Source organism: Dermacentor albipictus, chromosome 8, assembly GCF_038994185.2.
Source record: "Dermacentor albipictus isolate Rhodes 1998 colony chromosome 8, USDA_Dalb.pri_finalv2, whole genome shotgun sequence".
NCBI classification, from domain to species: domain Eukaryota; kingdom Metazoa; phylum Arthropoda; class Arachnida; order Ixodida; family Ixodidae; genus Dermacentor; species Dermacentor albipictus.
The window spans coordinates 123,759,536-123,786,696 of NC_091828.1; the positions used below are offsets into that span (position 1 = coordinate 123,759,536).

Consider the following 27,161-nt stretch of genomic DNA (forward strand, 5'->3'; position numbering starts at 1 on the left):
ACCCAGTACGGCCCACAGGCGGTTCCACGTCAATAAAAATTTAACTATATTGCTGGCGCGTATTTCTGGCCATGTGGAGTACATTTCTAGAAAAAGCAAAATAAAAACATTTTTTTTTGGGGGGGGGGGGCACATGTATTAGTAAAGCACTGCTTTATTACTAATTGTTTTCCTAAACTATATCCGGTACCGTATTAGAAATGCTTCTATAAGTTCCTTGCGCTTCAGTAACTATTGTTAGGCATCAAATCCAGCTTAGCGTAAGTGATACGTCACGGATCGCACGGATGAAGTATAGTCTTTCATTCGTTATACCACACGCAGTGCAGTATCTTACATGCAATCGTGCTAGCTAACCGCTGATTCACTTTTGCAGAACACGGCAAGAGCGTACGAGTCGGTGCATCCTTTCTTCGTGATGACGGCAGGGAATTCATCTGTGGGCCTCTTTCTCCGCACCAGCAACGACGTGGGTAAGGAGTAGCCTAAAAAAAGGAAATAAAAAGGCTACCATTCCTGCATCATGCACGATGTAACCTTAGCGCGATAGCTGCAGTCATGGTGGCCATCTTTGTAGGGGAAAAAATTTGAGCTGTGTTTGTGAATTGCCGTTTCAGAATACTAAGCAAGCCTTGAATTCTCAGCGTTAGAAGAGGCTTATATAGATTTAAAAATATGCGGAAGCAATAGGCAGCTGTGCCGATGCCACCATGATCGTTTCCGCTCAAAGTCACTCTGATGCCGTGAATTTTTGGGGTGTCTAATCAAGCCTAGAGATTTTTCTTTTTTGAAGAATAATATTAAACGAGCCAGAAACTAAACTTATCACTATAGAGAGCCTAGAAACCTCCCAGCCTTGCAAGTGCTAGTTTGGTGGCAATGCTGTACGTTATTGCACGATCATGGTACGCAGTATGGTCCCGTCATTAGAGCATTTTTAGCCTGTTCACAAACTCCTGACCGCTTGCGGTTTACCAAGGAACTGGTATATCAGGCAAGAACTGCGCTGGTAGCGACACCTGGTGAAACAATGTTTAACCAAAGGACATGCAAAACGAATGCTGCAACTTACATATTCTGTATGACTATTGTGGTAAAGCGTTTGTAGTAACGCCATGCTTAACCTGTCATACTTTTATGATTTTCCTCCTATGTAAACGTGATTCGACAAAAAAGGTAGAGAAAGAACAAAAATGCGTTGCGCAATATAAATGGACAAATTCTCACAAGACGTCTCTACCAGCTTAGCTACTAGCGGCCACGTCTCTGGTAACCTTGTAATCGGTAAACAGCAAGGAATTTGCTGAGTAGACCATAAATATGATCGCTTTGGCGCAAACAAGGAAGGACGGAAGGGAACAAGCGGAGCGCCAACTTTCGAGCGTTTATTTTCTATTGTATGACATGCAATTGCAATATATACATGCAGGCGAATGCGAGACACAAAAACAGCTTCAATCGCGCAGCACCCTAATCACAGCCGGCTATCACAAAAAACCTTCTTTCTACATGGAAATGTAAAACTGATGCGTCGCTAATACAAGACGAACCTCGCTGTTTAGTGTGAAACACCTCTAACAATTCACGTGCCGGGGTGTCCCTGCTTCTACCAAGAATCCGTATCTTGTCCAGTTGTGGCTCACAGTGATGTGAATTGCGATGCTTGGGCCAATGTGCTCCATCTTTACCTTTCAGTGACAGTTCATGTTCCCGCGCACGCTCATTTAAGCATCACCCAGTCTGGCCGACGTATGCCTTACCGCAAGACCGCGGAAACTCGCCGCAGTTGTACTTTAACGTAAAAAAAAATTAAAATGGCCGCTCGAGATAATTGACAGTTTTAGTTACACGTACGTAGAGGCTTCACGTACGCAAACGTGAAAAGCCTACGTACCATACGTGCACGCCATCTGAAACGCTTTTAGCTACACGTACGCGACGCACGCCAAGAGGGACTCCGTAGCTCCATCTATCGGGAAATGTGAACACGGCGGTAGCCAATTCAATCCTGTCGCCGTGTTTCGATGCGAGCCGTCCGCGCGCGCGCGGCCCGCTATCGCTTGTTCGTGACCTTGCGGAACTCCAGCGCGTAGCTGTCTACGTGCGCAAGAAACGCACGCAAAGAATTGAATCTCACGTACGTGCGTGAGACGCGCGCGCGCTCGCTACGTTCTGCGCATGCGCACTGCTCACACGTAGAAGCTCTACGTACGCAAAGCCTCTACGTACGTGTAACTAAAACTGTCTATTAGCAACCGCTACACTGCGGCACGTTAAATAACAGTATTCGTGAAAGTGCACAGCCCGTTGCCCAAGGTAGGCCGTCGAATGAGTCCAAGCACTGTCTTCCTCTTGGCGCACAGAGGTGACACTGTCACCCAACCAAGTGGCCACGTTCCGCGTCGCTGGTGGCGTGCTCGACTTCTTCGTCTTCTTCGGAGCCAGCCCCGCCGAAGTGGTCGCGCAGTATACGCGACTCGTGGGTCTGCCGGCGATGCCCTCGCTCAGGTTCATCGTGAGCGGACAAACGGCCGGCTCCAACAGAAGAGTTGTTCCCTTCACACTGTTCCTCCCAGAGGAGGCAAGTTGCGCACTTCGTGCCTGCTGGACAGTCACTGAAATAAGTATTCAGTCAATCGGTCAATCAGGTATACTGGGTCAAGCAGTCAACCAAGTATTATGTATAAGTAATGTAATTCATAAGTCATCCAGCAAAAAAGTTAATCAACCGGTCAGCTAGCAAGGAAGCCAGCCAGCCAGTTGGTCGGTTGGTCGGCTGGTCTGTCGGTAAGCCAGTCATGTCAGTATAGCTTAAAGGAAGCGGAAGACAGAGTATAAAAATCATGGAAGGCGTCATGCATATTTATCGCTGTAGTCCATAAATATTGTCTGTTCGCCGTAGTTCGTTCTTGCACGCGGAAGTAACCATTTATTTGTTTTTCTTGTGGATATATATTGATGTGTGCATGTTATTTTAGAGGGAGCCTTAAGATGTTCAGAGATTCTTGGCAGAGAAAATCTGAGGGAAATAAATTATGAAAATACATCGCCTGAATTCCTTTCTACTGAAACAGCTTTTACAGCGTATCTTTTGAGCCATTAGATTACTACCGTGGCCATCATTCCACGTCACCGCTCGTTACTGGGTAACATACAATTACTGTAATGTGACGATTCTCACAGTTGAAAACACGATTTTCTTCATTTGAATTGCGCCTCCATGTAACTACTCAAAACAAAATCGTGACAGGACACAGTCCACGGTCTGTTCCTACTTTTCGATATTGTGTTACCGACAACGCATTCCTGCAAACTGAACTTCACGCAGCTTTGCAAATTAGCGCCTGTTCCTGCTGCAAAAAAGAAATGATGCAATCGTTCAAATATACTACGGTGGTCGAATAGATTACAGCTTCCTCCTCTCCTCGCGCATTGGCGAATGTTTTTCGTGTCATTGTTTGTTGGTAAATGTAAATAGATATGGCGGATAGACCACAGACCTCAGAGGTGCTGCAATTCCGAATGACCGCAATGGCAATTGTCGCAAGATTATAAATCACTCAGTATTTTATGTATAAACTCAGTACGGAGGAACCTTGAAATGTGGAGGAAAGCTCAATAAAGAAAATCCGCATGAAGCTCTGAAGTAAAGTGCTATCAGTTCTCGTATATGTAAAGCTCGTTATTTTCTCTTCCGTTCACACTCTATATTGGGTCGCCTTTCTTATTGTTGTAGCGCTTAGCTTGTAGTTTTAGTGGCAAAGCGTTATATTTATTAAACAGTGGATAAGGACTGAATAATTTATGCGTGCTGTGTTCTCTCGGTAAGATTTAATACATGTCGTCCATCCCTGCTGCGTTACGATTTTATCGTCTTCCTTCTTTTTTTACGACGTCCACGATTATTTTCAGTGTTGGATGGTTGCAGCTTTCACTTTTTCTTTATCTCCTGATTGTTTTCACTGTGCTTGCAGATGCGATTGTGTTTATGAATAGAAAGCACTGAGACAATCTCCATGACGTGTGTTTTCGCTTGGTACAGATAAAGAAGAATGGCATGGACGACCCCCTTCGTTTGGCCGTTTTCCGAGACGTTGGAGGCGCTGTGCTCACATGTAGAGTGAGTCATCTTTCTTTTGTTTGGCCGCCAGCATTTCCTAAGCGCGTAAGAGTACACTGGTATCCCTGTCACGGAACCCCTCTTACATCTTGCGGCAAATTTACTGAAAAGAATGCCCTTCTAAGCCAGGGTCGAATATTTAGGTCAATCATTGAAGATGCTTTTGTAGGCTGAGTTAAAACCATGCCAAGTAACCACACGGCTGTGAGACCATGATTTCCTGCCTTGTAGCACTCAGGCGGCGGCTGTGTATGGCGCGGGTGAGCGCGTTTGCGCGCGCCGTACCTTGAAATCTATCTCCGATAGGTAAATAGTATAGCCGCACTGAGAGCTGTGAGCTTCGTCTGACTGGTTTATGTTGAAACGAGAGGCAACACGTAGGCACGAAGGTCGATTCGCTCGCTGATGCTGCCGCTGTTCCTCACGCCAGCGTTATGACCGCGAGTGTTTGCGGTCGTCGAGTGAGATATGTTTGTCTGTGCGCGCATGGCACCATGATTGTTATTGTTGTTAGTAAGAGAGAGAGAGATAGATAACGTAATTGAACGAAGGCAGAGAGGTTGGCATGAGATAAGGTGCTCTGGCCTGCTACTCTGCACAGGGGTAGGGGGAACGGGGACATAAAGGTGTGATGAGGGATGACGATGACATAGCAAGAAGGATGCGCTACCGAATGTTTACAAGTTTATAGGGCTGATAGAACAAGTATCCTTACTTTGTATAGCTGTCAAATTTTTTGTTATAGCTACTGATGTTTCTCCTTTCGGGCAAAGCAGTGACTTTTTTTTTGGTAAAAGATCACAGGGTAGAAGCAGGAACTGTGCAGCATGTGGCATTTTAGATGATGTGCTAAGAAAATAGATGTCGGCACTTTCATGGCACACTGCCTGTTCCGTCACATATAAATGCGGAAAAATACATGACATATTCGGGTGTTCGTTTGATTGAGAGCGCTCCGGCCGTTCGATGGTGGTGAAAAACGCTTTTGAAGCTTTATTGCGAAAAACAACGCGGTATGGAAAGTAAGTGTTGATAACACTCTATTATTATTAGCGGAGGCCAATCATGCTATCTTGAACGTTTAGTTGCTCTTTTAAGGAAACCTAGCACTGCCAAAGCGCTGAAAAACGACACGCGAATGTGCCACGAGATGACGAGGTGTATATAATGTGCGTATGTCAAGAGATATTCCCGAGATGTCCAGCAGCGGCGAGCGGTCTGGAAACGTTCGGGCACACTAATGGGTAGCTCAACTTGCGACATCAAAATTTATTGACTTAGAAGTTACACGCGACACGCCAGTGAAGTTCGCGTAAATAATACTGAACTCAGCATAACCTGAAGTTCTTCACCTGAAATGTGTTAGGTAGGTAAACACTTAAGCACTTAAAGGGAAATACAAATAAAGCAATTCATCGATGATTGCGATACTCCCTAATGCGAAATTTGAGCGCAGCTATATACGTGTTTTTATTTTGCGATGTATTGGCTGGCACGGACAGGCTGTCTCGTGCGGTACGTTGCAAACGGAGTGAATTGTGGGATGACTGCCTCGCTAACCCGGAGGTTGCAAGAGGCAGCGCGAGGGTGACGTGTGCGCAGGATTCACAGGAGCGCTGATGCAGCGCTCTGTTTCCCCCCAGAGGACGCGCGCTACTCTGGCGCCACCTCGTGACCATCGTCTCCGCACAGCCCGTCTTGCGCGGCACTATGTTTTTCCCCTCACACTTTCGTCATACCATCCTCCTCCGCTTTCCTGCTCGCGCTCTCTTCGCTATCACCGTTTTTCATCTCCCGCGGCACTCCACATTTGCTTTCATCCTTAACTGTGCTCGTTCGGTCGGTTACGACGTAGGCCGCCAAAGAATGCCGCAGGAACGGGTGCCCTAAGAGCTGCGCTCTAAAAAGAAATGCCGGTGTATGCCAACAGACATTTTATATTTCGAAATGTCGTTACATTGTTACTCGCATGCATTAACGTTATCCTCCTAATCCACTTTGAATCTAGACTGGCCGCGGATCCGTGGAGCGGCTCGTTGATCTGACACATCCGGCAGCTGATGACGAGTGGTCCAAGATGTTTGACCTCGTACAAGTTATAGAAAACTTCAAGACTACAGGCGTACTGGTGGGTAGTCTGTTCAGATGGTCAGGCGATACATATTAGGAATCATGTTTATACTGGTAAAGTTTTCTTTGAAAACTCTGTTGTCGTTGTTTTCGACATAATGAGTTAATCATTAGAAGAGACAATGAAGGTCAAAGTTTCAATATTTCGAATTTCGCGCCGTAACCCCAGCCCCTAGTACGACAGTTAGACGTCACGGATTTTAAAGTATCTTTTTTTTTCGTTAAGGGCGCTTTGGCTTAGTAAAAGTACCCGGAACTCGCCACATTCAGTCTTTCACTCGCTTTACAACACAATGTAGTCGGTGCTTACTGCAAAAGAATTAGCTAGGCCATAGCAGACACCGTCAAAATCCATGCTGTTACGGCGGGCTGGTGCTGGAACTTAAAGGAAGCATTGCCACCAGTCTTTCGTTTGCACGTTACTTCCTTTCTTACCAATCAGCTTCTCCTGGTAAGAGTGGTGTTCTTGGTATTGTAGAAGGGTAATTTCCTCATGCACGATAATTTTTTTTTATTGGTGTCCCTTTAAAGAATTTGAGGTGGCCCGGCCGACACTCATAATAGCTATAAAAGAACTCGCAGAATGACTTTTTTAAAATCTTATCGGGACAGCCGATCAGGCTCAGTGCATTCCTAAATATTCCTTTGGTTTCTTTTTTCATCATGTCCGACAACGGTGACGCAGTGGTTAGAGGCGTTCACGTGCTTGAAGAGTGACAGCAATGTCACCGACTGTCCGGCGCATGCACGAAGATTCCCTGGTGACGTATGTGGCATGGCCCAGCTGCACCGGTCTCCGTACTCTGACGTGCGGAACGCGTACGGCTACCTCATGGCGCGAATGGCCCACCGGTTTGTCCACTGTTTTGCGACTTACGCGTGCATATATGTAGTACTGAAACTGGATAGTACTTACACATGTCCATGTGTCTTGTGCTGGTCACGTCTTCCACGGCATGTGTGTGCAGTTCTCTTGTTCTTGTGTGATGAGTTACTTTTGGGAACATGTTTAGGAGATTAATAACGACAAAATGTTACGCCGGAGCTAACTGGGAGACTCCGGCGCTTGGAACAAAGGAAGCGTTGTGATAAAACTTGAACTTCCTTTACGAATGAACAAGAACACTACTCAAGAGACGGAACCTAAACACCATTGTTTTATCTAAAACTTGCGTTGCCGTCTCAGTCATTAGTTCTTGCTTCTCCCTCATTAGCACATGTATCTGGCCTTGTGAACGTTGAACCCAGTGGAGACATTTTTTCCGCATTATCTCACGGTGCACCGTACCCATCCAGGGTGATCACGCCGAAGAGACAGGCTTATCCCGCCCTGGCCACTATCAGCGACACGTTTCCTGGCATCGGCCAGTGGAACGTCTTCTGGAGCCTCGCACGCGTAGATGGAGCAAAGGGCCTCATAAAGGCTGTTCGAGGTAAGCCTCCTCGACACCGCAAAATGCTGTCACAGAATGCTAGTTATCACATATTTTTTTTTCGTGACCGTTTCACAGCTCGACAACGAGTGTGTCAGGGTATGATACGGAAACAAAGATATGCACTGCAATTGGTCAGTCTTTCTTTCTCACTTTTTTTTGCTTGGTTTCTCCAAAGGCTGATGACAGTGAGTGAGTTAAGAAGGTGAGGGATGCATGTGTAAAATGAACACCCAAAAAACATCAACGAAACAAAGCTTCCAACGAGGCACATGCTTTGGAACAATGCAAACCACTATAACATAAGATAAACTACGAAACAAGAACCCACTTTGACACTTTATTGGTAGCCTACACGATAAAAAACAAAGTTGCTTTGGAAGATAGAGACACAAAGAATGCTGAAGTATTACACAAAATGGATATAAACCGCTAGAGGCAAAGTAAAGACCGCATGATACCAATTACAGTACTACATGACGTTCCACAGGGGTGAAAACAGTCATGAAACATTTCTTGTGTGCGTTAATCTAAACAATAATTTCTTGGGGGGAGGGGGGGCGACAGATAAGGCGCTGAATAGTGATGGCAGTATTTATTACCGCTGCCGTACTGGTTTCGGCCATAAGTGAGGCAACTGTTGCGTTCGTGGTTTGAATGCACCTCATCCGCCACCAAACCCCTTCCTCGACAAGCATCTTTCTTTCACGAAGTGCAATGTTTATTCAGTACACGGTTGGAGATGTCTACACCTCCTGTGGAATGAAGAGCTATGTGCTCAATGCCTGTTTATGGACACAACACTAAAGGGAAAAAAGGCGAAAACACAAAGTATCAAAGCTAAAAAAATTACTAAAGCGCATAAAAGCAACCTCAACAATTTAATGCGTTGACTGGAAAACTCAGTGTAACATTTGAACACAAATACAGTAAACCGACGGCGATGAACGCTGCTATTACTAATAACTGTTTACGTTGCGCTAAGCTTTCCTGTAAACATGACAGACAAGCAAGCCCGTCAGTTTTTACAGATAAACAGTCGGCTCTTATTTTGTTGTTACCGCCGTATGTAATCACAGAAAAGTAGACCTAGAGACATAGCACCACTCGTGAGGAGCCTAAGTCACCAACGTATGCCCCCAACTCAAGTCGAAAGTGAAGTCTCCCTGCGCTCGGGTTCACTTTATCGCATATCTATTTTGGCATGTATATTTTGCGGAGTGTGGACAGCTGAGATATAGCTGGTGCTTCAGCCAACCGCTGAAGTGCCTGAATGTAACTAAAGGTCGGCTGTCTTTCTCATTCGGCCTCTAACAACATATGACACTGTGAAGTTGCAAAACCTGGAACCAGTTCTCGTGTTAGTGTTGTCTCCTACAGAAGCAAGGGTGCGCTAGCAGAATACGTAATAAATTTCGGAGCAGGGCGAAATACAACACGGATGCCGCTCTTCGTGAGGTTGCCGCATGCATTCAACTGTAAAAAATATCTGTCGAACACAGACATCCAGCTCTACAGCATGATGGGTCTATCATACTTTCTGGTGTCCTTGTGCCCGGTGCAAGATGTGGAAAACAGCAGCATACACGACATCTGCAGCCTTTGGCTGAACTTGGCGGCCTTCTTTCCTGTGGTTCAACGCGTGAAGGTTTTGGAGACGTCGAACGTAAGTGGCGAAGCACAGGCTGTGGTTACCAAGTGCACACTAACTGGAATGGAAATGTTCTGTAGCTTCATCGCTTGAAGGCAATGTCATTTTAGCGAGTTGCCAGCACTTTTCCGTGTCGGGCATGCGTCTAGTCGTTTTCGTAGGCTGATCCCGAATAAAGTGCAGCCCAAAAATGCGGGCTGCTATGGCTACTGTGTATACGTGCCCCTGGTGCCGTTGCTCACCGTGATGTTTTGTGGAGCGCCCTGGTAGAGTAAGCAGATGCCGCATGACTTCACGAGCGGAGATTGTACTGCATTCTTATGTTGGCAGAGAGTATTACAGTGAAACGCAGCGTGAAATTATGCAGGGCGATGATCCAGCAGAAAAGTCTGCGTGCTCACGCAGTGACAGAAATGTGAAACCTTGGCGTTGATCCGCTTAGGATGATTGCCGTATAAGCGGGAGCAGAATGGGCTGCTGACACGCTGCGCGGTAGAAGCATTACGTTATTTCAAAGTATGACACAAAGATCTTTGAATATATTTTTGTTTGAATGCTTCTGGCGCTTTGCCTCAACATTTTACAGCACTCGAACTTTATGTCTGGTATAAATATGCGGAACAAGTATGAATGCGGTGCTTGTTCGTGCATTTGTGCTGTGTTCGTTTTTTTTTTTCTCATCGTACATATTTCCTTTTTCCTGTTCGGTTATTTAGCGCAATGTAGTAACAAATAACAAAAAAGAAACTTAATTAGACACATCCAGCTCTTCACAAGACAGGGGCTGCAGAAGCGTCATTGCGCACTTGCGGTTGGTTATCCGATGGGTATTATCGGATGGAATTTTAGGCTTGAGGTTGGCCTAAGCGTCCTGTGCCTACTACTGAGTACCAGAACAGAGGCACGTAAGGTGATGCGGGGCCGCCGCAGACATAATAACGGGTCCCTTAGCACAGGTTCCTGACCTGTCAGTTGGCCTAGTGTACATTCACGTCGATTCACGAAGCAACGTTGAATGTAATTTTCTTCCCCTCGGTCCCCAGGATGCTTCGACCGAAGAGATGACCCCCGAAAAGTCGTACATGAGAGCAGTGAAAGACGCCCGGTCACTTCGCAGCAAGTTCCTTCCTCACCTATACACGCTGATCTTCAAAAGCTCCACGACCGGCGCTATGATTGTGAGACCTCTAGCGTTTGAGTGAGTCTAGAATTAACACATTTACATATATTATATATATATTCAGCTTACTCGAGGTAACAATTTCCGGTGACAGGGACTTAGTTTCCTATTTAAAAAAACATAATTTAAACAGCCTGAAGAAAGCTCTATACGGACTAGCTTGAATATAACGAATTCGCATAAAGTGACACATTTTCCATGTCGAACACGCGTAACTGTCTGGTCGACACTGACTTCAAATAACTGCTTTATAACAAACTGGATATTGGATATATATCTATTCTGGCGCCCGCTAACAGTGCCATAAAGCCGCTTACATGGCATGAATGCAATTGTTCAACGAAATTATATTTATTTCTTTGTATAAAACGGTTCTTGCTTGCGATGATTTCTTTTTCCTGTCTGTATCTCTGTGTGCGGTATTTTCTTAGTGGACTCCGGCAGTTCTAGACAATGTCGTGCATTGAGAAGGCAGTTCTTAATGACTATGACAAACATTTATATCCAACGCAAAAACAGTACCCTATTCCTGTACTTTTGTTTTAGAATAATTAATTCCTTCCTTGCATTTCTCTCCGCTGTGAGTACAAAATTTGCGTATTAAAACGCGTGGGAAAAGTTTGTTTTGGTTTGCTATAGGCGAGTTTGGGGGTATATGGGAATAACTTATATAACGAACTACTTCGAGTGCATGTACGTGGGTGCTGGTTATAACAAAAGTCTGCGTATATGTGGTACAGTAACTTCATACTTATGCTTTAGGTTTCTGGCCTCAGCCTTTTAATTACCTGCTCTCTAGATGTAGAATTCTTACGGAAAAGTTGCCATAGCCATACAGGCAATGCTGCGGATACGGGGAATCTGTGCTTGATAGAAAAACGTCAAGTAGTCCGGCAAGTATGATATTGCTTTACTTTTTGCTTTTTCGGCTTATAGCGCCACGGGGGTCGAAAAAATAAAGCGGTTAGTAAGACAGTTTGGAATTACATGATATATGCTTCCGTTGTAACAAGCAAAGTATAACAATGAATGACAGAGTGGTACGTTTTCCTTAATGCTTCTTTTGATATCTCTTGTTTTCGGACGACGAAACTGAAGTGTTTGAGCGAGCCTTTTTATTTTATTTTCACACGGGTTGCTTGAATGTTAGGGAGGCCTCATATTTGTTTCTTCGCGCTCCAATTGCGATGCATTTTCCACAAACTGTAGACCCTTCATAGCTCGATTAGAGTTTGTGGGCGAAGCTGGATGAAACAGATTGAAAGATCAGTGGCGCTATTCATTTGTTGCAAGGCTGGTGCACCAACCGAGAACGACGGCGAATTCATGGCTTGTCATTCTCGTTCTTCTCGCTCTTCAATGTGCATGTTACTTCGGCGTCTTTCGGTTCCGACCAAAGACAAACGCGAACATTAACGTAAAAATTATTCAACAACTACTGAAAGCAATTTTAATAAAGTATGTTTTGTACCTATTTCTTTAGGAGCAGCCGTAAAACGTGCGAATATATCCAACTGTGGTCTCATATGTGCCCTTCGGCGCCTTATCTTTGCTTCCATAACGATGCGTCAACTAGTCTAAGTTGATAGCCGAAAGCAAACTTCCTCGAGCAAGAGAGAATCAAATGAACAATAAAATAAATTGCTGTGATTGCTAAATAGCTTGCTTTCTTAAATATTCTGTTAGCCTTACAGTATACGTCAGATGAAAGCAGTGCCCAGTTGGTTTACACTTGTTTTCTTTTCTGTCTCATATTGGCAGCGAGCTTTTGCAAGATTATAGTGTCTGCATATCCACATATAGTCGTCCGCGCATGTAGAAGCAATATGTTTGGATTTTGAAAGACTGCTGTTAGACCAAAAATATATGTACTTGTTAACGCTTTGCCCTTCAGGTAACATGTACATGTTAAGTAACCTAAAGTGACAGCGAAAAAGAAATGGAAGCGAATCATTCTGCTATAAGCCAGAAGAAAACATGCTTAGACAGCCTGCTTACATATAGTATAGCAGGATACATAGTGTAGATTTCACCGAGCTTTACCAATACGCAATGACAGATGTTCTGCAAAGAGCTACGATGAGTGAATTCCATCACAGAAACACAAAACTTAACGCTTAATTTGCACGTGTAGTCAATCACGTTAGCCTTAAATACGTGTTGTTAGGCTAGTAAATAGCAGGGCTAATTTTCAACTTCCTGAAGGACTGGTTGCTTTAAAGTAAAACGCGCATCACATATCGGGGGATACAGCGCTAGCACATTGAGGTATCCTCGAATGTACCAATTGAAAGGCCACGTATATCACACCGCAATTAAGTGGAAACACGCAAAAATAAGATAGAAGGCGAAATTTGTTTATTTGTTTTTCCATTTACCGCTCCGCATAACACTGTGTTGACTCATTCATTCGAAGACGCTTGGTTCGGAAGCCAGTGCATACTTGCTAAACTTACGAAGGTTCCAGAAAAAAATTGAGTCTTATTTTACAATGTCATGAGTGAACTTGTAAGTAAGCACCGCTATATAGCTGAAACTAAATCACGGGGGACAAGCGATAAACACACCAGGTATGCTACAGAAATCAGGTTCTTTAAGGACTGTTACAGAGACTACTTTTTACGAATGATGTGTGAGTGGAATAAACTGCCGGAACGTGCCGTAAATGCAAATTTGGAGAACAGTTTTTTTTTCTGTTTTTCAGGAGTGTCTTCGTTAGTCTGGGAGTGTTTGCCTCGGCTGTTAAGTGCTTTTACTTCGGGCTTGATATTCGTGCCCCAGATAGATGCACAATTGTAGTTGCTTCAAGATGTCGTACATTTTCAAGATCGCTGTTCCGTATACTACCGTTTTAACTTGTAATATCTGTGTGTTAAAATATATCGTATTCTGATATTGTACTGTAAGGTGTGCTTTTGCGGTACGCATTTGGTGTTGTGGTAGTGTAGTACAGATTATACAGAGTGTAGTATACGCTGGCAGTGTCTTCAAATAAATAAATAAATAAATTTTTCAGAAGTAAGCAGACGAAAAATGCGTTCCCCCGCCCCCCTCACGTTTCATTCCAGCGTGGTCAACCAAAAATTTTATGTTTGTAACCTTCTTCAAATAACGTTTGTTAACTTCTTTGATTTAGGTACGTTGCCAGTGTTCTCCAAGAGGGCAAGCAACAACTTGCATTTCATGGCTCTGACTTGTGTGTATTTGCCCGTGTAATTGATATCCTTTCTCAACCAGACCCAAATTTCTCTTTGCAAAAGCATTACATTTCAAATCTCTGTGTGTCAATGTCATTGCCTCCCAGGTTTCCAGGTGAGCGTCTGGCACACGCCTACAGTACGCAGTTCATGCTGGGCTCACACCTAATGGTGGTTCCAAAGACGCAGTACGAGGTTGGTATTCCTGCTACCGGCAGCGTTACGCTTCTCGTACCACTTGTAAGGCATTTAGGCGGCAATCATTTCAGGTAGCTGTTTCTTTCATTTCATGATGACTCGAGAACTCGGCAACTTTGCCTTGGCCAGCTTTTTTTTTCTTTTGTCTTTCAGGCCTTCGATGCTACATTGAGTTGAGATTGAGTTTATTCAACCGCGTGGCATGTAATAGTGCATATAGACGTGGTTAGGTGTGATGGGAAAAAAGCTGCATGTCACAGCCTGACTGGCTCCATCACCCGGAAAACAAAATTACACAGTTATGCATCGTATAAAAGAACAAGAAAGAAATGTGTGAAGAAAAAATGCGGCAGAATCCGTCAGTTCGATTGTTTGTTGAGCGCTGTCAAAATATGTGATGTCACAGTGAGCCTGTCCTGGAGGCTCAGGGTGATAAGGTCGGTGTCACCACCCGTATTTCTCTCTCGCATTTATTACTGCAGTAATAAATGCGAAGAGGAAGTTCAGCAAGCATGCTTGCTGAACTTCCTCTCGCAGTGAGACTGACAGTTTCTCAGCTGCAGAAGTATAGCCTACTGACTTGGCACAATGTCGCAGGTCCAATACACCGTCCGAGTCGGCTTTTCTTTCGGCGGGCAACATGCGAAGGCGCTCGTGTAGGTGTGTATTAGGCGCATGTTAAAGAATCCAAAGTGGTCAAAATTAGCGATGCTGCGACGGAGGCCAGTTGGTGAAACATAATGGTAATACGACATTATGAGCGGTCGTTAATCATTAAAAGGAGACAAGGTAAAACTCTTGTTTGGGCTAGTTGGTTCATGCAGTTGGTTCAGGTAAAGCGGTAGTTCACAGCTGCTTTGTTTTTCTACAGGTATGGGACTTATGTACAGAGCTCAAATAGTAGGATATTTGAGAGAGGCAGACCGGGAGCAAAAAATTAAGAGGGTGGGGGGGGGGAGGCAATACAGATTAAAGGCATATACGAGAACCTCATTTTCCTCATTAGCAGGTGTGCTTAAGGCGCTAAGCTTTTTTTTTCTTTTCAACTGGTGCTGCTTTAAAAAATTTTGGAACTCTTTACATAATGCTGATGCCCATTACAGGCCAAAAGCAGTTGCGAGTTAACCTGCACCTCGTTACGCCTTCGAGCAACGCGTCTAGTCACGTGTTCAACAGTGACCCGGAGCTCCCCGACTACACGGCGTCTTGTGTTGGGCTGCTCAGCACGAGGTCGCGGGATCGAATTCCCGCCATAGCAGCCACATTTCTATGCCGGCGAAACGCCCAAACACCCGTGTACTTAAATTTAGGCGCACGTATGTTATAACATACCCCATGGTGGTCGAAATTATTCCGGAAGCCCCCACTGCCTCATAATCAAATCGTCGGTTTGGCACGTAAAACAAAACTTTTTTTTTTATACATGGCGTCTTTCCTAACCCACTGCGCAGTTTGGGCACAATAAACCCCGGAACCTAACGTTCTTTTGTTTCACAAAGTTTCAAAAAAGTGTTAGCGAGCACATTTCTTACTCTTTTCGCAGTATTCCCGGCTTTCCCTCGATGCTCTGATGCTGAATTCGACACCGACGCCGGTGTACCTGCCACCGGGTATCTGGTACGAGTGGCAAAGTTGGAGGCGGATAATCAGTCAAGGCTCCGTCGTCTACGTGTCCCCGGAAAACACACCCCAGCCAAGACTGTTTGTGCGTGGTGGAGGAATTCTGGTCACCAGAAACAACAGCAGGTCACTTCGCCATGACTGACATGGCTGATTATTTTCTCCGAGGAAGCCTTCGTGGCAAATTTTATCATTGATGTGGTTTCAGCTCCTGCCGGAAGTGAAACCAAACTTTTATCATGTGAAGGTCAAGGTTTTGAGCCTGCTACTTCAGGTGCACATTGCCTGTTCAACGAATGTTTGCCGCCACTTGTCCTGACGCATGAACTACCAGTAGATGACTCGTTAAGTTTTTTACATTTGCGACTTAGTATCTCTAGAGATCCGTTGTGCGGGATGTACGAGCCCAGAGGGAACAATCCATTTTTTTCTTATCTGTCGGCCCGTTCTAAGCTGGTTAAACGGGGCATTGTAAATCTTTGCTTCACAAATGTCCTAAACCAGTCTTGCTTCCACTGTTTAATGCGCAGTCTCCAAGCGCAGCCCTCCCGCCTAACGTATGCCTGGGTACGTTGAGCTTTTGTTAGTTTCTGTCGCAGAAAAGACATTAAAGAAAATCAAGCTGGGAGACAAAGCACCAGATCCCAGCGCCGCCAGATACAATAAGCCAGTCGCGGTGCTCCCAAGGCCGATTCAAATAGGTCGCGAAGCTCCGGGCGAAAAGCGGTTCAGTACAGATTGTCACCAACATCAGCATGGGGGGTTATGGGAGCAGCGATCGAAGCGCGACTATGTTTGGAGGGAACAAACATTTGGAAAGAAAAACGCCTTTTTTAATTCAAACGAGACACAGTTAGATTCATTCAACGAAAATAAAATTCCTAGTCAATTTTATATATTCGTGATGAGTTAAATAAATACGTTTAATTATATTATTATTATTAAATGCATTTTTTTCAGCGCCCATCGCTACAGGGGGCGTTGACGCCACTATCACTCGCAGTGCAATGCACGTCTTGAAATGGGCAGAAAGGCGCAATCGTATCACCTGCTGAAATACGCCCCCCTCACAATTTGTGCTTTCTTGCTTCTCGAAGTTTGTCTGAATTTGGTTACGCGGGTAGCTTCATTGCTTCTTAATCTGTTCAGTCAAAAGTAGTGAGTTACGAACGCCAGATAATTGTGTAGTTGTTTTCGTGCGACTGCGCCGGCCGACGGACTTGGCATCCGACAATAGGATCAGCACTCTACACCTAAAGCTTTCGTCGGCCTCCAAAGAAAGTATGTTCTGCGCAGGGATGCGATTTCGACAACCGTACGGCTGGCCTTTTCCTGCATCGCTTTCCACGCTGAAAGCTCGAAACGCCCATCAAGTCGAATGGCGGGGCATTTGAATATATAGCTCCAAAGGAAGAACAACAAAACAAATTTCGCGCCTTCGAAAACAAAATGACGTCACTTCTGCTTTTAACGGACATGGCGTCACGTTATTTTTTCTTCCGCCGGAAGTGTTCCCACCACATACAGATGGCGCTAAGCCCCATGAACCGGCGATGGACCGCCATGTTTTGAACGTATGGGCTCCTATGGAAGCTTCGCTACCAGGTACATTTACCTTGGTGCTCCCTTACTTGCACAAGATTTCGCACAGTTTGAAGAAGATGAGCAGTAGATGTTAAAGTTATTTTTCCTGCCCCGGAAAAATTATCGGTGCTCTGTAGGCGTGAGAACCCTCATGCCACACGACGAAATCTTTGCAGTACTAACCATAGGAAGCGGTTTGGAGCATGCGCCGTGGGTGTGGTTTACATGATTCACTTGACTTGCGGATAGAAATACGTTGGCCAAGCAGGCGGATGTTTAAATGAGCGATTGAAGGAGCACTTTTACGATGTTTATACTGCTGTGCAAGGTCATCTTGGCATTCACTGCAGAGACTGCCGTTGTGACTCTGAATTTGAAAACTGCGTAATAATTTCCAAACACCGAGAACAGCTTACACGTGATATCATGGAGGCTGACAAGATACAGCTGCTGGGAGACTTCTGCATCAGCATGCCGTCTATTGCCCTCACAAAAAACGAAATCAAGTATCGGGCTGTGATGCAATACGGGTTCACGTATGACTTAATGCGAAGATTGTTTTTCATTACTTTTGCTCATGTATATAGTTCCGGCGATTTCGCGAATAAAGATCAATTGAAGTCAGCGCCTTTAGCCCTTGTCGTTTGCGCTATGCAAACATGCCGATATTGAATCGCCAACTCGCCCAAGCTTCCACATTATCACTTTTACATTATTGCGCCAGACAGAAAATGGAGAAGATGAAACAAGGAATAGAATTAAAATTCAAGCACGCAGTATCCCTTCTTGTTTTTTTTTACTGTGCTTGTTCATTCTGTGTTACATTGTTGTTTCAAAGAGTACTGCCATATTCCGGATGTGGCTCAGGTTACGCTTTTGAAATATGCGTTTAGATTAAAGAAAATAAAGTACCCTTACGTGTTCTTTTACAGCGAAGCAGTTATGGGCTACTTTCCCCACTATCGTGTCCGCGTGTAGAAAAACAATCCCTTAGATAGTACAATGCCGGGCCGATCTGCGGCAGAGGTGCAGTTTGCCATTAAAGGCTCCACATACATAGCTTCGCTGGTCATCCTTCACAGAGAGGAAACGCACTGAGATTTTCTAAAATTATTTTTATTACCACGCTTGCTTGAATTGATTAATAATAATACTAATATATTGTGTAAATGCAGATTTCACGAAAGGGCGAAGGACAGAGCGTTAGCGGCCACCAGTTTTCTGGAGCTCACCGTTTGTCTAGACGCTGCGGGTTCCGCCTACGGAGATCTCATTGCGGCGTCAGCAGAAAAGGAAGGTAAATTTCTACTTGCAGAGCGCCGGTATTCACCGATTGGTAGACCAATGAAACAAAGTGTAGTACTTAAATCCTAATTAATCAATTAAGGAAAATATCATGTGAAAATTGATGCTTGTGACAGCGCAAAATGAACTAATTTGTTAGAGTGCGTGCGCCTAAGACTTGCTTCGGGAAATGTGTCCTCAATATCTGCGGTAAGTTGTGTATATCGCCATTCAAGTTATCTTCCACGCTCTTCGGTTCAGATTCAATAACCCTGACAGAGCCCACACTCGTCGCCAGATTCATGTCTTCAGGATTCTGTCTCTGCGCAGGGAGTCCGAAATTGAAATGCCCTATACTTCCTAGAATTGCCGTCCTGACTGCAATACCGCAGCACCACTAGTACATCTGCCTTGATTGCGATGACATGTCCACAGCCGCCATTGCAATCGGCAATCAAGTGCAAGAAGCTGACATTCCTAAATGCAAGGAGCTGCTGGACATGACTGCAACAGTGAAATGCCATGTGCTTCTGTTCTAGGTCTCAAGCAGTAACTCCTTAGACAGTAATAATCCCATTTTTCGTAAGATCGCATGATTATCGTACAGCTGCAGAGGTTACTGACTGATTTATTGATTGGGTTTAACATTCGAAGGCAAAAAACATACCACTGAAGCCAATGGTTTTAATGACTCCATATTATTTATTTATTTATTTATTTATTTATTTACTTAATTACAAATACTGCAGGCCCTATTCGGGCCCAAGCAGATCAATCGAAAAATGCAGAACAATAAAGAATATACAGGGACATCAGCCTTTGCACTTTAGAATTGTCAGTAACAAATACGAAGTAGGAACAATAGTTGTAGTTCGCAACCCGCCGTGGTTGCTCAGTGGCTATGGTGTTGGGCTGCTGAGCACGAGTTCGCGGGATCGAATCCTGGCCACGGCGGCCGCATTTCGATGGGGGCGAAATGCGAAAACACCCGTGTATTTAGATTTAGGTGCACGTTAAAGAACCCCAGGTGGTCAAAATTTCCGGAGTCCCCCACTACGGCGTGCCTCATAATCAGAAAGTGGTTTTGGCACGTAAAACCCCATAATCTAATCTAGTTCGCAACTCAACAACGTAGTGATAAGGCATGAACACACGACAGATCACTCAGTTAAGCATTTTACCTAATTTTAGTACAACACACAGACGGGAATCAATTAACTTGCTTCCCTGTGTTCAGGACGCTATCATTGAGCCTCGCCCTGTAGCTGTCGCACCGGCGACCTTGAGCTCAGCGGTGCGTCATTGACCCTAGCTGCTAAGATGTCGCGGTGGGTCAAGATTAATTTTGAATAATTGGGGGTCTGCGCATAGAAAATTTGTTAATTACACGAGCGCTTTCGCGCTACACTGGCCTCCAAGTTAATTACAGAAAGCGTTTATCTGCTCTTTACCGAAACATTCAAGTACATCCTATACGCACTCATTACTTTCTTAGTAATATGCCTTTTCGAACGGTGTACCTAGTACATTAATGTAGCACGCCGGCTTGCGGCGACCAGCTTTTCTTTATTACACCTCTCCATGTTGTTGCTCTTGTTTCAGCTCCTAACCCCCACCTGAATGGGCAGTACACGCATTTCAACTTCTTCTATTCAAGAGTAAGTGAACATTAGTGAGCTACTAAACGAACAACGTGAGTGGTCAAAAAAAGAAATTAAAAATAGAAATCAGCCGTTGCCCAGAGATTTTAGTGTTCAATGCAGCCACATGACAAAAATTACCAGGCGGTATACAGATGACTGCAGTGTTCAGAGAAACATCACTGATTCATTTTAGACTGATAGAAGCGTCAGCTTAGCGTTTCAAACTGACAAGCTCCCACGCATAAACGGTGCGTGTAGGCAGGATACAAGTGACGTAGAAGAGGAGAGGGGACGGGCGCTAAAAGCAACTGCAGTTTTTTTGCCATACTTGCCTTACAGGCCTTTATAACGAGAGCTCCCTGTATACTGCGTCATTTTGTCCTCTCTCTCTCTCTCTCTCTCTCTCTCTCTCTCTCTATATATATATATATATATATATATATATATATATATATATATATATATATATATATATATATATATATATATATATATACTGCAGTAGCGCCAATACATGCGTCTTTTCACTAGCGCGACAGATCGAGTATACAGGGAGGAGCTTCTCCCTCTCATGACTGAAGGGTACATCGTCGTCTTCATCATCATTATCAACAGCAGCCGCAGCATCCGATTTTTATGACATCTGCAGAACAAAGCCATCCCCCAGCGATTTCCAATTACCGCCTTCTCACGCTCGCGGATTCCGACTTGCGCCTGCAAATTGCGTCATTGCGTCGCCCCGCCTAATTTCCTGCTGTCCACGACAGCGTTTCCCTTTCCTTGAAACCTATTCTCCAACTCTAACTTTCCAGCGGTTATCTACCCTACGCATTACTTCGCCTAACCAGCTCCTTTTTTTTTTCTCTCCGAGTATCAGCTGTAGAATACCAGCTATCTCCATCGGGTATATACCACCAGCATATTGCTTATCACGAAAATACAGCACTTTGATCCCAGACATTACTTCATATTTACAGTGCGCGCGCTATCTTGCCGAGAAATGTCCTACTCGCATATAGCAATACATGCGTGTGGTATATAAACGTATTATGCAAAAGTCTAAAATGAACTTCGGTTGGAAGTACAGTATAGTTGTCCTGTCTTGTTCGTACGTGAAATGTATTTGTGTCCAAAAACATAACAAAAAAATGGCGAACGTCCATGTAATACGCGGACTACCCCGGCAAGAACCCATTTGAGGCTGTAGCGTGTGGAGCTTTTCTCTCGCAGAACTTTCTTGCGGGCTACTGCTCACCGTGTGGCTACAGGGACGTCCTGCGCAAGATCACCGTGCTCGGTTTCGCCAGCGCTCCGTCTAGGGTGGAGTTCAACGGCAAGGAATTGAGTTTCAACGTTAGCAAACAGGTATACGTGCATAAAACACGTCGCTATATAGGCTAGTTCTTCCGAGATTGACTACCAGAATTGCGGCGCTGCCAAAGAAGAAAGACAGGAACAACATAGACACAGGGCGCATGACTTTCTATGCCTGTCTATATCGTTGCTCATGTCGTTCCTCGTCTTTTGCTGCGCCACATTTCTGGTAAGGTATCTACGTCGGCAGTATATCATTGGGACACAGACCATACCGAAGTCGCCTCTGGTACGCGTCAAAGATGTAAGTGGATGCAGTCTACAGTGAGGTAACCAGGAGAAAGAATTATGTTCGTAATATTTCAAGCGTTTGGACATTTGTCAATCTGGTACTGCAGGCACTAAGCCTAATCACATAAGTGTTAGTGTTCGCGTGTGCGGATCAACAGGGCACGGTGCTTTTTCTTTAGACATGCAGAATTTTTCGAGACTCGCATGTGGCAAACAGCGTATGCTTGTAGTCCTTGAGCTGAATTTCTCAAACCTGCGACAACCTTCACAATCAACTAATTACTGAGAATGCAATAATACATTTTTAATTGATTACTTTGCGAGTATGCACTAATTTTCGAATTGTAACTGCTGAGTTTTCAAAGCATATAGAACGACTTCTAAGGATTTCACGGGTTTCCAGATATGCACCTTGAAACTTTCGGAAATTATGCAAGATTTGTCGCTTATTTTTTTTTTTTTTACAACACTCCCTTTTTACGCACTGAAGCAGAAAGGTGACCCGAATGCCCATGTATTTCGTTGCGCACTTTCGGAATTATTATATTGAACCTGGTGTCATTTTGGAAATTTGTCGCAAGTGTACGCGTTGCGAAGTCATCGGCTTTACTTTGGAAATTGCAATATGCGTCGGGAGGTAACTACTGCCGAAGTTGATTGGACAATTTTTGATAGTTAGCTGACTTTGCGCTTCAGTTTTTCCTGCAAATAATGTCCACCTCTTTGAGCAATCCGACTCAATCTCCACAATCATGCGATCTGTCACACGCAATTTAGGAATGCTCTATATGGCTTAAAAAACCGACTACACTGTAATAAAGCGTGTTTCAATTCTTTGTATAGGCTGTGTTTTAATTCTGGGATAGAGTCGGCGTAGAGAGGCAGGGCTATAGCTTCTAGTCCGAGTAATGGAATATATCTGGAACCGTCTGGAAGAAGTCTCCTCCACGTGACGTCACCTCGCGTCTACAGAAAAAGAAAATAAGGCTAAGAGAACCACATATTGTCGCTGTAGTTTAACGCTTTGATTTTACGAAACTATGAAAAACACGACGCTGTTTACATAAGGCGCATAAAAATTATAAACTCGTCGGGTTTCTGGTCAAGTTTTCATGCCTTCTGCTCTGCCGCCATCTTGGTTGGACAGCAACATAGCTCGCATTGTTTTTTCACTTCGATGATGCCTTCCGAAAACTGTCTCTTTTGTCGGCTACGCGAGAATTGGAATGATACCACTGCCCACGTAACTTTCGTATTTGATCGCCTACGACTAATATCTGAACAAAGGCATAAAATCTTTCAGCGAATAATGTGCACAGCTCACGGAATTTAACTCAAAAAACACATTTCACGATCGACATGAAAAAAATTTATATTTCGGGAAACCATCGATGATGATTATCTATATAAGCTGTAACAGGCTGGTTGAACTAACGAGCGATCGAATGAGCGAGCCAACAACTTGCCGCCGGTAGGACACGATCCCACGTTTTCGCATTACGCATAATGCGCAGGCGTGGGATCGTGCCCTCCCCCCCCCCCCCCCCCCCCGCGGCAAGTTGTTGTTTCATCCACTTTCATTGCCATTATTTATCATTTCTTCAATTCCATCAGGAAGTACAAGTAATTTACCCTATATTCTTCTTAGTGTCTTTCTTGGCTTCACGTGATATGATTAACAAGTGTTTTAGTCGGTTTCATGCGGCAAATTATACGTGGGTCCACAACGTGTAAGCAATAAAGTAATAAAGACATAAAGCCCACGTGCTTTACAATAAGAATCGCTTACGGTTTTGTCTAGCGTTGTGCTCCTGAATCATTGTTTTTTCAATGGTACATCATCGCTTGGCACGTGCCAAACTCGGATGACGTCGTGCTGTAATCAGAGATGGTTTCCACGTTCCTCCATTTATTTTCGCCTCCTGCACACACGCAAACTTTTATTCGACATTTGTATTGGCATATGCGGCCAGCTACCCTAGCCCAGAAGCCATGGCCTTGCGCACCCGAGCATGAACTAGGTGGCGGGTTCGGCCCAGGCCACAAAAGTCCCGTTTCGATGGGTGCGACCTGCTAAAATACCCGTGCACTTCAATTTAGCGGCCCCTTTAATGAATCCCAGGTGAAAAAATAATCTGGGTTTCCGCATTATCATGTGCCATTTAGTCATGATGTTGGTTTTGGAATGTAACATGCCATAGTTTGGTTTTGGTTTTCTTGGCCTATGAAATAAGACCTGCGGAGGTTTTGAACATGAGGGTGTTTGCAGGAACTAACGCTAAATTTTTTTTTTAAAAATTGTGCGTTAGTTCGCATGCAGCAGAAGTAACCTGTTCGTGCAAAATGTCCGTGCGTTATGCAGCCCACGTGGAATACATATGTACTCAGGCTGCACATCACAAAGCGAAATGGAGGAGTGGAATTATGATGGCCTTTATACTTTGTGGCATTGGGCACAAATTACATTTTACTTAGAAAACCTCTTTTTATTTTGCACTAAAGCACTACGTCGCCGCTATGGGACACCAAATAAAGCATATCATCAATCTGCTAGTGTCTTTCTTTTTCGCAAGACCCTCTTCAGCTGACCCTTCCCATTATTCGTAAACTAATTATTTTACAACCTTCCTCACCAACTCGCTTAATGAGCTTTTTTTGTTATTTCTGTGGCGTTACGAGCCACAGCCACAAAATGGTTATGAGGTATGCGGCGGCCATCTTGTGTGACTCCGGAAATTTCCACCACCTGGGGATCATTAACGTGCCCCCCAATGCACGAGACACGGGCGCTTTTGACCCACCTAAAAGAAAAATAAGCAATTAAATCTCTGTATTTATAGTTTGGTAAGTGCCAGGTACTATGGGTTTTACGCTGTAACAATCACAAAGTGAAAGTTAGAGTCAAACTCAGACAGCAGGACTCCATGTGGCTGCCGCTATTAAGCAAACTGAAGTTCCCATATTAGTTTTTCGTGTTCGCTTTGTATGTAACTTCTGCTACTGCAATTACTTGGCGACTTATTCTTTTTCTTTATGCGCAGGTTTTTATGGTCGAAGCTGCCTACCACATATTGACCGAGCCTTTCATCATGAAACTGACATAGGCATTTTTTTATAAAGAATAAAAGGAAAAAATATTCATTTATTATGCACCACGTGGTAATGAACCTGTCGCTGTAGAAACTTATCAGATGACGCTTCTTCACGTGTTTTGTATAACCACAAAGAAAAAGAATATGCTGATGCAGAATACATGATAGAATCTATGTGAATTACGTTTTAATGATGCGGTTAACTAAAAGCTTCGAAACCAACGGCAATGCACATAATTTAGCTTATTCCGTTATGTGCAGTGTGAAACTTCATTCTCATACAACCTTTGGGTTTGTTCATTACACAGCTTATACAAGCCAAGCCGAAATGCAAGCGCCATATCAGGCGCATGCGCAGTGCAAGATGTGTAGGCTTCGTTGTCACGAAGACTATATAAGACAATGTCTAATGCTTGTCGAGGAAAGAACGGTGATGAGTGGTGCCTACAGAGACATGTACAGCACCTACCTAGCTGCATTTATATCTGCGTCCATTATGTCGCAGTGGCACAATCTAGAGCATTCGCCAACAACAGCCACACACACGCAAAGGCGCATACTGAATTACAAAATCAAGCAAGACATTGTAAATGAAGCACTCCTATGAAAATATTGCACTCTTCTATTAACAGCTGACGTGTATCAGATTACATTCTGAATTTTGTTCACATGATTCACAGCATTTTGTTTGGTAATGAATGAATAATGTCATCAAGAGTATGACTGGAACTCGGACAGCTCAGTCTATACGGTTTCTCGGTAAGAAGAGAAAAACGAGCGAGAGGAAACAAGAACGTGAATACAAATTTTACGTTCTTGCGCGTGTGAAAAAAGGAATAAAAAAGAAAAGAAAAAACGTAGTGGTGTCAAGAATACCAGAACGGGTACTGACAAATGTCAAAGTCAACGAAAACAACTCGTGAAAAGTCAACAAAAAAACGTGAATGCGAACTTGCGTGAAAAAGAAAAGAAAGAACTTAAAGGAAAGCAACACGGGTGAGCAGTTTGTGAATGACCCACAAGTCAACACGTGCAGATTGACTCGCGTCCACAAGGAAAGATGACAGATGTAGCCCGTGTAAGGTAGGGAGGGGTGAAAGGTTTGGCAGGGGTTGCCGCTGCTCCAGCTTTGAAGATGGTCAGTGCTTCCACTTGGTTAGAAGGCACCTGTACCTCCACTGGCCCCTGAGTTTAAGGAAGCTGCTTGCCATTGCCCTCTTTGCGCAAGTGGTATTATTTGTGTCTGCGAGCAAGCTGTTTTTACTACAAAATTTATGGGTGTGTGAAGAACAAAATAAAATATAAGTGAAAAATCAATTTACAAGGCCAACTGATAAGTATACACATATATCAGCAGGGCGAGAAGAATTTCTAAGAAATAATATGGAAATACAGATGTCATTTCAATAACGTGTCATATGATATGCATCATCTGTAACCGTCACGAATTGCATAAGGCAACTAGGAAAATTGTTCAGTGGTGAACCATACTGAAGTTTCGAGCACACAAACAAAAAGAAAAAAACAAGAAACAGGGAAAAAAGTAAAAAAAAAAGAGTGCTAAAAATGTTCATTCCTGGGGTCTTAAAAAAATAAAAGGGTATATTTCGAGTGTATCACTTTCGTAGTAAACCCCACTCCTTTTAAGAGAACTTGTTCGGCAAGTTTGTACCGATTCATTAAGGCTATTTAAAAGCAATACACAGCACACAAGAGAAAATAATGAGACAGAGCGCCACTCAAAAGTACTTTATTTTTACAGAAGACGCGTACATTTATCCCTTCAGTCAGCCACTGCGCATCTTGGCATTCTTTTCTGACGTGCGGAGTCTGGCCAGAAGTAATGATACGAAAGATATCGAAATTATTGAAACGTTTTATATCGGTGAGAAATGTAGCTTGTGCGTAAGCGAAGCATGTTTGTAGGAAGTTTGTAGGAAGTTCCTTATCTTACCGCACTTGATGCTTGAATGTGCATGCGCCGGCGCTGACTGAAGGTGTATATATGTACGCGTATTCTGCAGAAATAAAGCAGTTGCGAGTCGTGCTCTGGTACGTTTTCACGTTCCTTTGCTTAGCGTATACTTCGCGAATCTAACTACGTCACAAGAAATTGGAGGCACTGCATTGTTACAGTGAGTAATCTTGGCACATATAGCACTCTTCTCCGTGACATAAAGCTACAGTCAGCGGCTAGCAGGTCATATGCAACATGAAGCTGATGACAACAACTGTTTTAATTGGAATACGTTTGGGTAAGTACCTCTTTTTCCTATAGGTATATGTCATGTATTGGGGACTAACTCTTATTGGTCTTTTAATTCATAAGTATAATGAGGGTTACGGCTGCTGGAGAAAATGAACACATGATTCTTATGAAATTGTAGTGCTTAGCGACTAGAAACTGCACAGTTCCTTGTGAGG

At 44.0% G+C, this 27,161-nt stretch overlaps 1 protein-coding gene across 1 annotated transcript in view; it reads left to right on the plus strand.

Annotated features, from left to right (window-relative positions):
• LOC139049157 (lysosomal alpha-glucosidase-like) overlaps positions 1 to 24,797 on the plus strand; it is a 41,944-nt gene extending 17,147 nt beyond the window's left edge. The window contains exons 8-21 of the mRNA XM_070524400.1: positions 377 to 473; positions 2,364 to 2,581; positions 4,043 to 4,120; positions 6,129 to 6,248; positions 6,936 to 7,102; positions 7,547 to 7,683; positions 9,186 to 9,349; positions 10,378 to 10,532; positions 13,819 to 13,906; positions 15,453 to 15,655; positions 18,289 to 18,410; positions 20,000 to 20,055; positions 21,271 to 21,405; positions 24,687 to 24,797. Coding sequence (XP_070380501.1) covers positions 377 to 473; positions 2,364 to 2,581; positions 4,043 to 4,120; positions 6,129 to 6,248; positions 6,936 to 7,102; positions 7,547 to 7,683; positions 9,186 to 9,349; positions 10,378 to 10,532; positions 13,819 to 13,906; positions 15,453 to 15,655; positions 18,289 to 18,410; positions 20,000 to 20,055; positions 21,271 to 21,405; positions 24,687 to 24,749 — 1,803 coding nt within the window. The 3' untranslated portion in view covers positions 24,750 to 24,797. The remainder of the gene's footprint in view (positions 1 to 376; positions 474 to 2,363; positions 2,582 to 4,042; positions 4,121 to 6,128; positions 6,249 to 6,935; positions 7,103 to 7,546; positions 7,684 to 9,185; positions 9,350 to 10,377; positions 10,533 to 13,818; positions 13,907 to 15,452; positions 15,656 to 18,288; positions 18,411 to 19,999; positions 20,056 to 21,270; positions 21,406 to 24,686) is intronic.
• The last annotated feature ends 2,364 nt before the right edge of the window (positions 24,798 to 27,161 follow it).